Here is a 16,970-nt window from a genome sequence, read left to right as displayed (position 1 = left end):
ATATATATATATATATATATATATATATATATATATACATTATCATGTTTTTATTGTGTTAGTTATCTGTATTTTTTAGCTATTTTTACTTTTACTTTATATCAAAATAACCCAACTGCAGTTTGATTTAAATTAATTTGAATGTACAATGAAAAAACATGATTAAAAAAAACTGTTGTTTATGCAAATGAACTCTTCAAATATATATATATATATATATATATATATATAAGATTTATATATATATATATATATATATATATATATATATATATGTGTGTGTGTGTGTGTGTGTGTGTGTGTGTGTGTGTGTGTATATATATATAGAGAGAGAGAGAGAGAGAGATGATAGATAGATAGATAGATAGATAGATAGATAGATAGATAGATAGATAGATAGATAGATAGATAGATAGATAGATAGATAGATAGATAGATTATAATACAGGCATAATCCAATTATTTCAAACGAATTGTATGCTTTTCATTAAATACACAAAGATTAATATTAACCTTCAACTAGATTTCCTAATGAAATCATGTTCAAAACATATTCTGTCTTTCAGTTTAGTTTTAATTCAATCAAACTTGCATGACTGAACAGAAAGACTTTTAACCAACAACTCAGAGATTAAAACTTAAAAAGTAATTTTTTTCTGTTCTTTTGTGAATATTCGTGCAAAACTAAATAATATTTGTTATTATTGCAAGAATCCTTAATAGGTTTTGTGAACAATAATGAAGACGAGATTAAACTATTTCAATTAAAATACACTTAAAATTTTGCTAGTTTGTGACAAATCATTTGTCTCAAGTAAAAAATAAAACCTATCAGACTAACATGTGCGCACTTTTCAAAAGATTTCTCTTATCTACCACAACTGAACATACCATAATCTAAAACTTGAAGTTAACACAGTGGGAAAAAAGATGCATAGATTAATATATATCGGCCAGGAATGCATCACTGTAAAAACTTAAAGTATGTTTAAAATTAACACCGACAAGTGCCAAATGCAAGTAGAAAACTCCTAGTGGACATTAACTTCATTAGAAATTTAATACATACATAATACATAGTTTCAGTCGAATTCACAAGAACTCACCCTGGAAGAGATATTCCTCTGTGTTCATATCAGGATTGTCAGTGATGATGTCGAAGGGAGATCGGCCTGCCATCATTTCAAACATAAGTACGCCCAGAGCCCACCAGTCTACACTGAACCCTGGGAGACAGACAGAGAGAGAGAGAGCAAACGATGCAGAAAATCAGTGAATTCAATCTTTATCAATGTGATTCACTCAAAAGTTCAATAAAGGTCCACTGAAGTGCTTTGAAACACCCAGCGTTATTCTATGAGCTGACGTATTTTCAACTGAAATATATATATGAAAAAATACGCTGCGGTGGTTTATGTGACACAAAGTAAAACCAAACTTCATTGCTGCAACGGAATGGATATTTACACTGGCTGAATCGTTCCCTATCCCCTATATAGTGCACTACGTGCTATACACCATACAGAAAATACTAATTGAGCTGCAGCTTCAGTGTTTATTTATAGTGTAGGTGGCAGGACTCTAGAGAGCATTTGATTGGACAGAAATTTTGACGAGAAGCTGAAGTGAAGGGTGATTTCATCAAAATCATTGATGCATATTGGTGGAAGTGAGAGACTAAGTTTTGAATGCTTGTATCTTCTAAATGCAAGTTTTGTCATTGTTTTGGAGCACACAAGTTTATTTAGTATATCATATTAACACTAAATGCCAAAAAACTTCAATTCTGATTTCATAGGAACTTTAAATAACTTATTTTTCTTTGTTTTTATATGAATTACTACAATATAAATATATTAAACACCAGGCTTTGTTACTCGGGATTATGCAGTATAGTGAGGACTGATAGTGAGGACGTGTATGGATTCATGCAGTCACACCTACCGTAATCCTCTCCCCTCAGGATCTCTGGGGCGATGTAGTTGGGCGTCCCACAGAATGTGCTTGTGGTGTCACCTGGTCTGATTCCCTCCTGAAACAATTAAAAATCTTTTATGAGTTCTACCTTGTGTTTACAGGATGTTTTTACTTAATCAGAGATACTTCTATGACTATTTCTAATAGCATTAGGTTTTACCTTGCACATGCCATAGTCTGTAATTTTGATATGGCCATCCTGGTCCAATAGTACATTGTCCAGTTTTAAATCCCGGTAAATAATGCCTTTCTCATGCAGAAAATTAAGAGCGATGCAAATTTCAGCAGCATAAAATCTGCAGGAATCGGGAAAAAAAAGAAGTCAAATTTAAGACTCATTATCAAACATACAGATGAGGAATAATTTAAGATGCACTGCTGAATTAAACATTTTAATGGTTATTTGATTAAAAAAAAAAAATGCAGCAAAACGTAATATTGTGAAAATATTTTTTTCTATTTTAATATATTTGACCCCGGACAACAAAACCAGTCTTAAGTAGCATGGGAATATTTGTAGCAATAGCCAAAAATCATTAGGATATTAAGTAAAGATCATGTTCCATGAAGATATTTTGTAAATTTCCTACTGCAAATATATCAAAACTTAATTACTGATTAGTAATATGCATTGCCAAGAACTTCATTTGAACAACTTTAAAGACGATTTTCTCAATATTTATCAGATTCTCAATTTTCAAATAGTTGCATCTCTGCCACATTTTATTATATCATAACAAACCATACATCAATGGAAAGCTTATTTATTCAGATTTCGGATAATGTATAAATCTCAATTTCGAAAAAAGACGCTTATGACCTGTTTTGTGGTCCAGGGTCATATATTTTAATTTATTCCTGTGAATTTTATTCCTGATGATAGCATCATTACTTCAGTTTTCAGTGTCACATGATCCTTCAGAAATCATTCTAATATGCTGATTTGATGCTCAATAAATATTTCCTATTATTTCCTACATTTTGACACCCTGTGTTAACCAATCAGAATCAAGCATTCAACTTTTGAGAAACTGTGTAATAATCTGTCCTAACCATTAGCGATTAGTTTTTAGTTACAAGTAATTCCATTAAATTAGGATTGTACACTAGCAAAAACAGTGAAATTGTGCAACACAAACACACCCAATCAGAACTTTTTAAGTGCAGTGTTCAGTTAAGAGGGGTGGAATTATGGACCAATGAGATTTCACAGTGGGTGGGGCTACTCAGCAAAACGCCACAATCAATCATCTGCTGAAAAGTCAATATATGTGAAATCAACACAGAACATTAGATAAATATGTATATAAACAACTTTTCCAGTTTTCCCCAAGCGGGAGCTGCGCTTCAAACTGTCAGCATTTGCCTGTCTAAAGTAAAAAAAAACAAAGATAAAAAGAAAGAAGGTGTTCAAAGTAGGACAAATGAACGGTGACATTTCCGATCAGGTTTCAAGTCTGGCAATCCCCGGTGTTCGCTTCATGTCGGCACGCAGCAAGGGCTCATGAGACCTTTAGGAGCAACTCATGAATATTTAGGCTCATTACCCGTAATTAGCATGTGCATTTGCATATGTGTGGTGTGCAGGACGCATTTTGATAGGGCTGGTCGGGGTGCGCTTGACTCACCTAATTAGCCCGTGTTTGATCTCAGTTTATCAGACGTGTGAAAGGGGGGCATTACAGCAGCGCTCTGATCAGTCGCTGTAACAGGATTCAGTGAGGAGGAGTCATCATCTAACAGACCAACCTGCCTCATAGATGAGTAATATAGCCTAACAGAAGTATATGAGATCTGCATTCAAACCTAGAGTGTGGGTTTGGTTTAAAAAATTATAATGGACAATTTCAAGTTTATAAAATTGCCCAGATGAATCATGGTTTTTGAAGACTGGCATCTGTGATAGTGCCAGAGCAAATGCCATGAGCCTGGCAGCATAAACCTGGCTTAATACTTGCGCACACTGGTAGCAACACAATTTATGACATTTAAAAAAAAAAATAATTTGTGAAAAAATTAAACAAAATCATATGAAACAAATAAAAATTATACACTACTATAAAAAAGGCTAGTTTTATTCAGCAAGGACACATTAAATTGGTCAAAAGAGGCAGTACAAATTTTGCATTACAAAAGATTTCTATTTCAAATAAATGCTGCTCTTTTGAACTTGAAAATTTTGAAAGTAAAAATATGAAAGGGATAGTTTACCCAAAAATGAGAATAAGCCTGTGATTTACTCATCCTCAAGCCATCCTAGGTGTATAGGACTTTCTTTTTTTTAGACGAATACATTTAGAGTTATATTAAAAAAATGTCCTGGCTCATCCGAGCTTTATAATTGCAGTCAATGACTGTGATTTTGAAGTCTAATGGCTCATTTCCACCAAGCGGTACAGGTCAGTACAGTACAATACGGTATGATTCAAGAAGGAATACCCTTATCAAGCTTATGTTTCCACTGACAAAAGTACCCTTACTCGATAGGCGTGATTGACGATAAACCATGACAGTAGCCGTTTCTCAATATGACGCAAAGCACAACTCTGCCTCTTTTTGTTAAATGTCAATTTTAATGAACAATAATAGACATCATAAAAGTATAAAAGTATAAGTATAGAGTTTAAGAGGCTAATATAGGAAGAAATAAACAATTCAGTCAAACAAATGCTACAAAGTCAGTATTTACTACGGTTCAAAATAAATGTGCTAAGCCGAAAGGATATGACCAGGAACAAATAATAGATTCATGAGACCAACGATTGCCTGTTATATACCTAAAATGAACAGCATCTCATGTTTATTCACTAGAGAGACATCAGAGCCAGCGGCAAATGTCAGAAGGACTAGCCGAGGTAAGGCTGCTCTACGCGGATACATGAGCACTAAGCTCACTAAATTTTCAAAATAAATAAACCGCAAATTTGAGTTTTAAACAACTACATTTTTTGCCTGAAAAACTCTTAAAACTACATTTTATGACACAATAACAGTAATATTTTAAAAATTATGCAGGTTTTTGGGCCAAGTCCAAGAACGCATATTGAGAAACGGCTATTTTCTGTGTGAAAATATGAAATGATAAAAATCTAATTTTTTTTTGTGTTTGCACACTCTGATTATAGTCAACCAATCACCGTTCAGCAGTGAGTTTAGCTCCACCCTTTTGGTACCTGTTGCTGTGCTAGGTACCCCAACGGAAGGGTACCAAAAAAGTGGTATGGTACGGTTCGCTATTTTGGTACCATTCACCACTTCTGACAATGGAAATGGAAATAATTGCGTACCATACTGTAATGAACCATACCGCTCGGTGGAAACGAGCCATAATAAAGTGCATCCACCCATTATAGAAAGTAAGATGAATGGAGCCACATGGCTCCAGGGGGTGAATAAAGGCCTTCTGAAATGATTTGATGTGTTCATGTAAAAAAAATATATATATATTTAAAAGTTATAAACTGTAATCTATAGCTTTCGCTAACTGTCGTAAGCGCGTTCACAAGAGAGTGGTGTTCCAGTGGATGACGCAGGATACAGACGAATGCATTGATAAACATGAAAGTACAGAGGAGAAAACAAAACACCAGTCACAAATTAGAAGTATAAAACAAAGAATTGTAAAGAAAAATGCCAGAGGATTTCGATATAAGCCAAGAGGAGACTGGTTTTCCTTTGCTGTAAACAAAACTTGGTTCTTGCAAGACTAGCACATTCTCACCGGAGCTTCACCAAAAACGCTATGCATACATCCTACATTATCCACTGGAACGTCACGCTTTCGTGAACGTGCATACAATACAACAATTAGCGAAAGCTAGATAACGGTTCATAAAGTTTTGAATATGGATAATTTTACACAAATGCTTGAATTTCCTTTTAGAAGACCTTTATGAGATGTGTGGAGAACTTTTTATGATAGATGAATGCACTTTAATGGACTTCAAAGTCTCAACACCCATTCACTGCCATTATAAAGCTTGGAAGAGCCAGGACATTTTAATATAACCCGATTGTATTTGTCTGAAAGAAGAAAGTCATATACACTCTTTAATTTAAACGTTCTTTATTGGCATTGATTGTTCCATGAAGAACCCTAAACATCCATGGACCCTTTAAAAAACAAAGAAAAAGGTTCTTTATAGTTTAAAATTGTTTTGTTTTTTTAAGAACTGATCACTAAAAGGTTCTTCGAGGAACCAAAAATGGTTCTTCTATGGCATCACTGCAAAAAGACCCTTTAAGAACCTTTATTATTAAGAGTGTACATCTAGGAGGGTTTGAGGGTGGGTAAATCATGGGGTAATTTTTTTGTTTTTGTGTGCACTATCCCTTTAAACTATTTTTAACACTGATGAAAATAATATGAAATGTTTCTTAAGCAGCAATTCAGCATGCTAGAATGATTTCTTAAGGATCATGTGAATGAAATACAAAAAATTATGCAGGTTTTTGGGCCAAGTCCAAGAACGCATATTGAGAAACGGCTATTTTCTGTGTGAAAATATGAAATGATAAAAAGTAAATGTTTGCACACTCTGATTATAGTCAACCAATCACCGTTCAGCAGTGAGTTTAGCTCCACCCTTTTGGTACCTGTTGCACTATCCCTTTAAACTATTTTTAACACTGATGAAAATAATATGAAATGTTTCTTAAGCAGCAATTCAGCATGCTAGAATGATTTCTTAAGGATCATGTGACATTGAAGACTTAAATAAATTTGCCATCACTGGAATAAATAAAATTTTAAAATATATTAAAACAGAAAACGGCTATTTAAACTGAAATAATGTTGCACAACACTGTTGTTTTTACTGTATTTTGCTCAAATAAGTGATGTGACCCAATATCTAATAAATAATTAAATAAAATGATAATAAATACATCTTTTATTTATTTGCACGCACCTGGCATGTTCCTCTGGAAGCTTCCGTTGCCTCTGCATATGGAACATGAGATCTCCTCCATTCACATACTCGATCACTAGAAACAGCCTGAACGGAGAGCAGAAGACACTCATTAAGCTTGAGTTTTTGTTTTTTGTGTAGTTTCATATGTGCTGTACATGAGAGATATACTGTCTACATTCACAGTCGTGAAAGGGACAACCCTGTTCCATAACTCAAAATCAGATTTTTTACAGTTGTGGCGAGTGTTTCTTATTTTGAATGTGCAACTTAAAAGAGGTTTGCTGAATGAAATACATTCTCCTCTCACCGGCTCTCTGTCTGAAAGCAAGAGTGAAGTCCCACTAAGAATGGATTGGTTGATGCTTGTTCAAACACATGTTTCTCTGTCTGGACCCAGTCAATGTCCTAAATCAGAAAAAAAAAAAAAAAAGAGAGAGAGAGAGAGAGAGAGATGTTTGACCTATGAATAATGAACTGCAAAGGATCATGACAGCAAGATGTTTCACTGCTTTCTAAGAACTAGAGGAGAGGACATGAAGTTTGACCGCCTCTATTGGGGAACTATTGTAGGACAAAAAAACAAGCCTGTGTTTTCTGAGAAAACCTGATCTATTGATCATTTAACAGCGGAAAATACTTGGCACTACTGCATGCTGTCACTTTGGGGAGTCAAATCTCGGAATTAAAAATGTTTTAAATAAGAAAAGCACCTTTCTCTTCTTCTTTAAAAAGACATGTACAGTGCAGAAAGGAACAGAGAAAAGAGAAACAGACATGTAAATAAATCACAAGATCAGTCAGTAAAGGTATATAATGTACAGTATCTTTCAAATAAACACCTGATATTCAATCTAAAAGCAAGTTTACACAAACCGTCCAGACAGGATGTTACAAAACATCTCTGGGTGTGAAGACACGGCTCAGAGAAGGGCTGATAAAGTCAAGTATTTTTGTTCTGTCAACACTTAAGCAACACTTAGAATCAGCTCAAACAATTCAAGAGAACGTCTGTTACCCAACAACTAGCTGAAAGCTGAAAAATGACAATGAACATCTTTTTGGAGGCTAAGGGTGAAATGAGAGATCTCAGCCCAAACAAACACTTTTGTTTTTCTGTCATGTCTGGAACTTTCCTTTGGCCAATATTGTTTTGTAAATCAAGCTAATGATGTTTTCTATTGCCTGACCTTAAACTTGACGCTTACAGAAACCTTTGTGGATTTTTAGATTTTAATTAGCATGTTTATTAAGTTGTGTTCCTCATGGGACATTCAGATCCACGATGAAGGCGAAACCTGACCCCCACACACACACACACACACACACACACACACACACACACACACACACGCGCGCGCAGCCTGATTTCCAAAAATCAGAGCAATTTAATTTCCTGGACGAGTGGAAAGCAGATTATAGGAAAGCAGTCTCAGCATAAAGACATGAAGAGAAACAGATGATTTTTTTTTTTAAATATATTTTTTCTCCCTTCCTACATTTCTTTCTTTTCACCAATGGAATTGTCAATCGATTTGTTTTGTCTAATAACCTCTAACTTCTAACATAGTATATGTCCAGTATTTGTAATAAAATGGAATGCCAATTTACTATTGTTGAGATGCTATTTGATTTTTTGCTTTTATATTATCAAGTTTAATCTATTTTAGTTATGTTTTAGTAATGTTGTTTTGTTTTTGTATTAATTTTAGTTTTGCTTATTTTAGTACATCAATTTAAACTAAACTTTAAAAAAGCCGAAAATGTAATTTTTAAAATGTATTTTATTGGTCTTAACTAACATGCATGAAAAATTATTACACTATTTATTAATCCTTGTTAATATTAGTTAATAAAAATACAGTTGTTCAGTGTCTGTTCATGTTAGTTCACAGTGCATTAACTAATGTTAACAAACACAACTCGTGATTTTAATAATGCATTAGTAAATGCTGAAACTAAGTTTAATAAATGACCATAAAAATCTTTTATGAATGATAAATAAATGGTAAATAATAAATATAACCTTCTTAAAACATAACAATAATATAAAATGTTCAGTTCCTTCAGTTTTTTCAAGTGAAATTGATTAGAAAGAACCAAAATATACAAAAAAGCACTTTTTTTACTTTGACAATTTGAATGTGGGCACTGAAACTAAGATTAATAAATGCTCTAGAAGTATTTAGTAGTAAAAAGTAGTTTATTTTTTCATTCATTTTAGTTCATGTTAACTAATAAACCTTATTGTACAGTGTTCCCATTTTATTTAATGTTTATCTTTTTTATTCTTATTTAATAAACCTGACTGTAGTAGACAAATAACACTGGCATTTATTCATTTATTCATTTTTATTATTTTATTTAATGTTTATTTTATTTCAAGAAACTAAAATGTTGTTTATGGTTATTTTTAGTTTTAGTTTACTATAATAAACCTGACTGTAGTAGACAAATAACATTGGCATTTATTAATTATTTTTAATATTTTATTTAATGTTTATTTTATTTCAAGAAACTAAAATTTTTTATGATTATTTTTAGTTTTAGTTAACTATTATAAACCTGACTGTAGTAGACAAATAACATTGGCATTTATTAATTAATTATTTTTAATATTTTCTTTAATGTTTATTTTTTCAAGAAACTAAAATTTTTTATGATTATTTTTAGTTTTAGTTAACTATTATAAACCTGACTGTCATAGACAAATAACATTGGCATTTATTAATTAATTATTTTTAATATTTTATTTAATGTTTATTTTATTTCAAGAAACTAAAATTTTTTATGATTATTTTTAGTTTTAGTTAACTATTATAAACCTGACTGTCATAGACAAATAACATTGGCGTTTATTAATTAATTATTTTTTTATATTTTATTTATTGTTTATTTTATTTCAAGAAACTACAATGTTTTTTATGGTTTTTAAGTTTGTCATAGACAAATAACATGGGCATTTATTAATTAATTCACTTTTTTTTTTCCATCATCAGGATTTTGAGCTAAAATTATATAAGTCTATAAAGAGAAAGTGTATATCTTAGGTGCTGTGACTAGTCAGCATTTCTTAAGTTTTCCAGCATATTTAATTTTTAACCACTTTAATACTTTATTCATGCCCAAATCTCTCTCTAGATGAAGTGCATAAACGCATATATGATAATCAGACAAGAATTAAAGTTAAAGATGTTGTCTAAAATAGATGGTTCCAGTCCCAGATGCTGATGGGTCAATACAGCATAAGCTAAAGCTAAAATCATGTTATGACACAAAACACTGTTTGAGCAATAGTTAAAGTCTATATATAGTAAGAAAGTGAAAAAAATATCTCAAAACTCAATTTACTTAGCAAATTTATTAAAGGATAACTATTGCCAAAATGCAACTTTGGCTGTTTTTTTTTTACTGTAAACGAGACAACTTATATCTAAAAGCATAATTACGACAAACGAGCCATTTGACCGTGATTTAGTTTTGTTGTCAATGGCCGGTGAATGGGAGTTCTAGGGGCATAACTTTGAGCGCATCAAAACACTGTTTTAGTTTCCGCTCGCGGGCGTCTTGCCAGTCAAGAGGTGTCGATCTCCGAATGTGAATGAATGGACTCCATAGGACGAAATATTAGGCTTATATGAGGCTCTTTTTACAACTAGAAGGTTAATATTGTTTTTCACTTGCGACAAAACAACGAATTAGCCGTGCATTTATATGGAAATATGCTTTAGGAGCTATCCATCCTCGCATTCGGAGATCGACACCTCTTGACTGGCAAGACGGCCACGAGTGGACACTCAAACAGTGAAAACTTTCCTTTTAGTAAACTCTGTGTACACAATGTTCTCAATGCTCGAGTTCATGTGTAGAGACCCAGGCGATACTTCGAGCAAAGTTTCATGGTGTGTCGAGCCTTCTTAGTGTTGTAAAAATATCGATTTTGATGCGCTCAAAGTTATGCCCCTAGAACTCCCATTCACTGGCCATTGACCACAAAACGAAATCATGGTCAATCTCAAAAACGACTCGTTTGTCGTAATTATGCTTTTAGATATAAGTTTGTCTCATTTACAGTAAAAAAAACAGCCCAGGTTGCATTTTGGCGATAGTTATCCTTCAAGTGAAGATATATAAAAAAGAATCCTTATTTAAACACTAAGAATTAAATATCTCAATTCTTAATAAGTCATATTTGATTTTGTCGTAAATATTTAATGGTAGAAATAAGGAAATCAGAAGGAAGGCAGTCACAACTTCATAAGACTATACTATCTTATTGCTTCAATACATCATGTTAAACAGCAATTTATTGCATGAAATGCCAAACTGAATGCATCATTACATTTTTAGGTTCATTAAACACTAATGAGTGTGAATGGTGAGTGCACAACATACATACACAGAACACACATGTACAGTGCAGTACAACAGACAGAGCACACATTCCTCGAAGAAACGCCTGCTTTCCAAGAAGCCATTATATTGTTTGTGCTTATTCAGAGGTCAGCTGCATGTCTCTGTTATTCTGGAAGGACCTCTGCTCTTCATGAACTTCATTCATGTGTGTTAGCTGACAGCCATGTGGCTTTATATTCCTGAGCGAGCCAAGTTTACAAAGACACAATAGCTCTGACTGTACAAAGTTTACTTTGTGATGAATAGCTGTGTAGAGTTTGGTTTGTCTTTCTATTTGACGGCTGTTCACACATATCAGGTTTCATTACAGCATAGAAGAGATATGGCTGATGCTACAGTGCTTGATTTGACAAACAGAAGATAATAGAATAATGTTTTAAATGTTTTAAAGTTTTAAAGGCTACATTTATTTGACAAAAAACACATTTATTTGACAAAAAAACACAGTAAAACAGTACTGTCTAGTATTATTACAATTAATAAAATCAGTTTTAATACATCTTAAAATGTAGTTTATTCCTGTGACGGCAAGCTGAATTTACAGCAGCCGTTGCTCAAGAAAACAGATGTAATGATTAATATTTTTACAGAAACTGTGATACATTTTTTTCAGAATTATTTGATATATATATGTGACCCTGGACCACAAAACCAGTCATAAGGGTCTTATTATACATTGTTTGTATAATAAATAAGCTTTCTACTTATATTTACTGAAAAAAATCAAAATATTGAGATAAATCACCTTTAAAGTGTTCCAAATGAACTTCTTCACAATGCATATTACTAATCAAAAATTAAGTTTTTATATATTTATGGTAGGAAATGTACAAAACTATCTTAATGGAACATAATCTTTACTTAAGGGGAGACAGTCACATGATTTTGGAATTTTTGCTTTTTTCAGACTAGTGGAAAGGAAACACCCAAAAGACGCTGTTAAATGTTTCTTTTATAGCACTTTATGTATTTGTGTCAATAGATTTTAATTACAATTCATATTTTTAAAGGGCGTTTTCTCAAAATTAGTTTTTTTCTCCTACACTGAGCCATAAATCTCCACTTAAGCAGCACGTACACACACCAAACTTGACATTTTTATTCCTGTCTATATCCTGAAGGGTTTTACAGATGGATTTGTTTATATACAATTAGCTTGATTTTAAACAACATTTTACTCCCCCCAAAATAGTAAAAGATACACGGTTTTCTGTCTGTTCAAAAAATTTTTCTGAATTATGTAACAAAATGAGATACCCAAAATTCTGTAAAAACATTCGACTCTAATATGTCAAAAATATTAAACAAGAATTCCGAACTGACTTGATGCACTGCTTAAATTTTTGTATTAGGAATGTATGCAAATTACCTGACCTATATGATCTCAAGCTTTTGAATGTTATTGTAAATAAATAATTAGAAACTTCTTAAAATATTACAATAAAATAAAAACGTTCAGTTCTTTTGGTTTTTCCAAGTGGAATTCATTAGCAAGAACCTAAATATACAAAACAGCAATTTCATTACTTTGACAGTTTGAATGTGGGCGCAGCCAGGCTGTTTTTAAAACAGACTGACGCACGAAAACGTTACGACAAAGTGAGTAATTTAACTCGTATGACGTTTTTCAAAAATCTGTGCAGACTGGTTTAAACTCCTTCTATCAATTAGCTATCATTCCAAAATTATTCATTTATTTCTATTATTATCTGTATATCTTTTTCTGATAGTTGCTGTTTAATACCATGCTCAAGAAAACACTAATACAAATTATTTTGAGCTTCATTTGGCTTCTAAAACTGAATAGAAAAATATATAATGCACAGGAAAGTTTGCTAAACAGTGACTAATGTGTCTATGTTTAGTATGAATGAGCTTGTGAAACCCCTGAAGATGAACCGAAAGCTAGTGATGGTGGGAAGACCTAGCGATTTAAAAGTAGCACAATCCCACAGCACCATCTACAGGTGACAATTACAATCACATTTCCAAACCATACTGAAATTTCTGTGTTTTCAACACTGACACCACATTTTTAGCCACAGGATTCAGTTAACGTTATATAGCGTAATCCTGATGAAACTGCAGTAGCCCCACTTTAAAGCATCATCATCACGACAACAGTGTGTTACCTCATCATCATGGACCAGCTCTTTCTTCACCACCTTCATGGCGTAAATCTGTTCATTCTTCTTGAGTCGGACCAGCAGCACTTTAGCATAACTGCCTCTACCGATGACCCGGATCAGGTCGAAGTCCCCCAGGCCGAGACCCTGAGAGATCTGAATCCCCTCGATACCGTCCACCACCGCCTTTAGATCCTGTGTGCACACATACAGTCAAATATTCAGACACCTTCAACATTTCTCACATTATCACAGTTCATTAGCTACAGTTTAGAAATTGTAATAGAATATGACAAGAACTTAAGAGTTAAACTGTGTCAGAACAAATTCATCTTGATAATGTCAGATAACTTTGATAGAAAGGTATGTAACAAACATGGTCAAATCTAATTTTTTAAGAGTTTTTATCGTTTTTATTGGTACAGTAGTCCACTGCATAAAGAATTTTTGGGTATGATATGTTACAGCTTACTTTATTTTGTTATCCTCACTTACATAAATGAACTTTTGTGTCCTGCACATACTGAGAAAAAAATATTAAAAATGACATCTGGTGTCTGTATAATCTTTGGTTTGACTGTACAATATTCTACAACTATTATACAATTTTTAATCAAACAGATGCAAAAATGTTCATAAATACAGTGAGGTTTCATGTTACATGTATTCCTGACTTCCTGTCCAAAATATATGGATATGACAAATGTAAATAAGAGCATTTGTTGAAGATTATTATTGAATGAGACCCTGTAAATGTTTGGAATGCATCTGTTATGATCTGCGTCTTACCTCTGAGTCATCTTCAGCTTTCTCCACTTTCCGGTTATGTGCTAAAAAAGGGACTGGAATTAAGAAACAGAGAAAGAGAGAGTTTTTATTATTAATAATATATTTCATATACATATTAGGAGAGAGGACAGCATTGAAATAATTAACATTATTTCCTGTCATGTGTGACAGTAGTTGGAATGGGATGTCTTATTCATTATATTGAACTGGTTTATTCAGATGGTTTATTTCAATGCAACAGTAATTCATTAAAAAATTGTTTTAAAAAACATATTACAAAGAAATTTGTAATAAATATATTTTTATATTTATTAAGTATTAAAAAAATCACCTATTTAGATGGGTTATACAAACAAAAGGATTAATCGATTATTCTGATATGTCACTGAGAAGTAATAATTATCAGCAATAACACTATTATTAAAATTATTTAATTATTATGTTCATTTATATATTAGGAGACAATATGAGAAATTATTATCGTTTATTTATATATTAGGAGAAGATAGCATAAAGTGTAGCTTAAAAAAAATCTTCGCTAACAGTAAAAAAAAAAAGGAAAAAAATGTATGGATTATTCTGATGTATCATTGAGAAATAAATCTTAGCAATAATATTATTATAATTACGTAATTACTATGTTAATTTATATATTAGGAGAGGATATGAGAAATTATTATTATTATTATTATTATTATTATTATTATTATTATTATATTAGGAGATGATAGCAGAAAGAATAACACAAAAAAATCTTCCCAACAGAAAAAGTATATAATGATATTAATAATAATAATAATAACCGATTATTCTGATTAATCACTGAGAATAATTATCAGCAATATTATCAGCGTTATAATAATATTTATTATTATTATTCAATGATTATGTATTTATATATTTATACACTGGGTGAAAATATGAGAAATTAGTAGTAGTAGTAGTTAGCCTGGCTAACGCCAGACCACGTTATGACTTCGTCATGATTCGTGGTCTGGGAACCACATGTTCATTTTCTCGTGTTTGAGGCGTGGTTTACGAATGCCCAGAGCCGTTTATTGGGCGCTACGAATGTCTATCAAATGCGCCTGTGCGTAGCTCATAGCCAATCGTTTCAATCATGCCGGATGACGTATACAGAGCGATGGTTTACCGTCAAAAGTTGCTCTTTTTTTCAAAATAAACTTGCTTTCTAAACTACTTAGAACACTATAAAGGGGCCGTTCATATGTCGCGTCTTTTGGAAGCGACGCGGTTGCGACGCGCTCGCGCTTTCCATGCGCAAGCTACAGAGCGGTTTGGAAAGGAGAAAGCGACGCGCCTAGCGTTTTCCACGCGTTTTTAGGCGCGACATGTGAACAGCTGCATCGAATGTTAGCTTGCTGCCATGCTGGATCCATAGTTATAAACAAACTGCTTCGGTGAGTAGCATAGTAGAAGGCGTCATCGTCTTGCTGCTCCCTCCCCGTTCTGTGATTGGTTCCCTATCTGAGTGAAAATTTGGTCCATGGTTCCCATGCTACCTTCCAGCGTGAATAAAATCGTGCTGCGCGGAAGGCAGCATGGGGACACCCAGGCTAAGTAGTAGTAGTATTAATATTGGTATTCATATATGTGACCCTGGACCACAAAACCAGTCTTAAGGTTAAATTTTACAAAACTGAGATGTATATATAATATGAAAGCTCAGTAAATAAGCTTTCTATTGATGTATGGTTTGTTAGGATAGGACAATATTTGGCCGAGATACGTCTATTTGAAAATCTGGAATCTGAGGGTGCAAAAAAATCAAAATCCTGAGAAAATCACCTTTAAAGTTGTCCAAATTAGGTTCTTAACAATGCATATTACTAATCAAAAATTACATTTCGATACATTTACAGTAGGAATTTTACAAAAAATCTTCATGGAACATAATCTTTACTTAATTTGCTAATGATTTTTGGCATAAAAGAAAAATCAATAATTTTGACCCATGCAATGTGTTTTTGGCTATTGCTACAAACATACCCCAGCGACTTAAGACTGGTTTTGTGATCCAGGGTCACATATTAGGAAAGAATGGCAGAAAGTATAACATTGGGGAAAAACATTAATATAAAAAAACAGAAAAAAAGAAACACTAAGAAAACTGCCCAGAAGTAATTTTACACTACATTTCTGAATATAAAGGGATAGTTCACCCAAAAATGAAAATTCTGTCATTAATTACTCGCCCTCATGTCATTCCAAAACAGTAAGACCTTCGTTCATCTTCGGAATACAAATTAAGATATTTTTGATCAAATCTGAGACCCTGCATAGACAGCAGCGCAACTGCCACGTTCAAGACCCAGAAAGGTAGTAAGGACATCGATAAAATAGTCCATTTGCCATCAGTGGTCCAACCGTAATGTTATGAAGCTACAACAATACTTTTTGTGTGCAAAGAAAGCAAAAATAGCGACTTTATGAACCACTGCTTTCACATGGATTATTTTAACAATGTCCTTACAACCTTTCTGGGCCTTGAACGTGTCAGTTGTGTTTGTCTATGCAGGGTCAGAAAGCTCTCGGATTTCATCAAAAATATTTTAGTTTGTGTTCCAAAGATGAACTGATGATATTTGATGAATTTTCATTTTTGGGTGAACTAGCCCTTTAATTACAAGGTGTAACCCTACAGATAAGTTCTCCCTTACAGTAGAGTGAGTGATTTACAAACACCTAAAACTTGAAAGATTAAAAATAATCAATTCAAAGGAACATTAGC

General features: G+C 32.9%; 1 protein-coding gene across 1 annotated transcript in view; it reads right to left on the bottom strand.

Moving 5' to 3' along the window:
* The window catches only part of prkcz (protein kinase C, zeta), a 131,523-nt gene that overhangs the window by 14,068 nt on the left and 100,485 nt on the right, over positions 1 to 16,970 (bottom strand). Inside the window, exons 8-14 of the mRNA XM_073819855.1 lie at positions 14,219 to 14,271; positions 13,436 to 13,624; positions 7,198 to 7,295; positions 6,888 to 6,974; positions 2,138 to 2,273; positions 1,945 to 2,032; positions 1,107 to 1,226 (exon numbers count right to left, since the gene is read on the bottom strand). Of these exons, the coding sequence (XP_073675956.1) occupies positions 1,107 to 1,226; positions 1,945 to 2,032; positions 2,138 to 2,273; positions 6,888 to 6,974; positions 7,198 to 7,295; positions 13,436 to 13,624; positions 14,219 to 14,271 (771 nt within the window). The remainder of the gene's footprint in view (positions 1 to 1,106; positions 1,227 to 1,944; positions 2,033 to 2,137; positions 2,274 to 6,887; positions 6,975 to 7,197; positions 7,296 to 13,435; positions 13,625 to 14,218; positions 14,272 to 16,970) is intronic.

Source organism: Garra rufa, chromosome 15, assembly GCF_049309525.1.
Source record: "Garra rufa chromosome 15, GarRuf1.0, whole genome shotgun sequence".
Lineage (NCBI taxonomy): Eukaryota > Metazoa > Chordata > Actinopteri > Cypriniformes > Cyprinidae > Garra > Garra rufa.
This window is presented reverse-complemented; position numbering and strand designations above follow the sequence as displayed.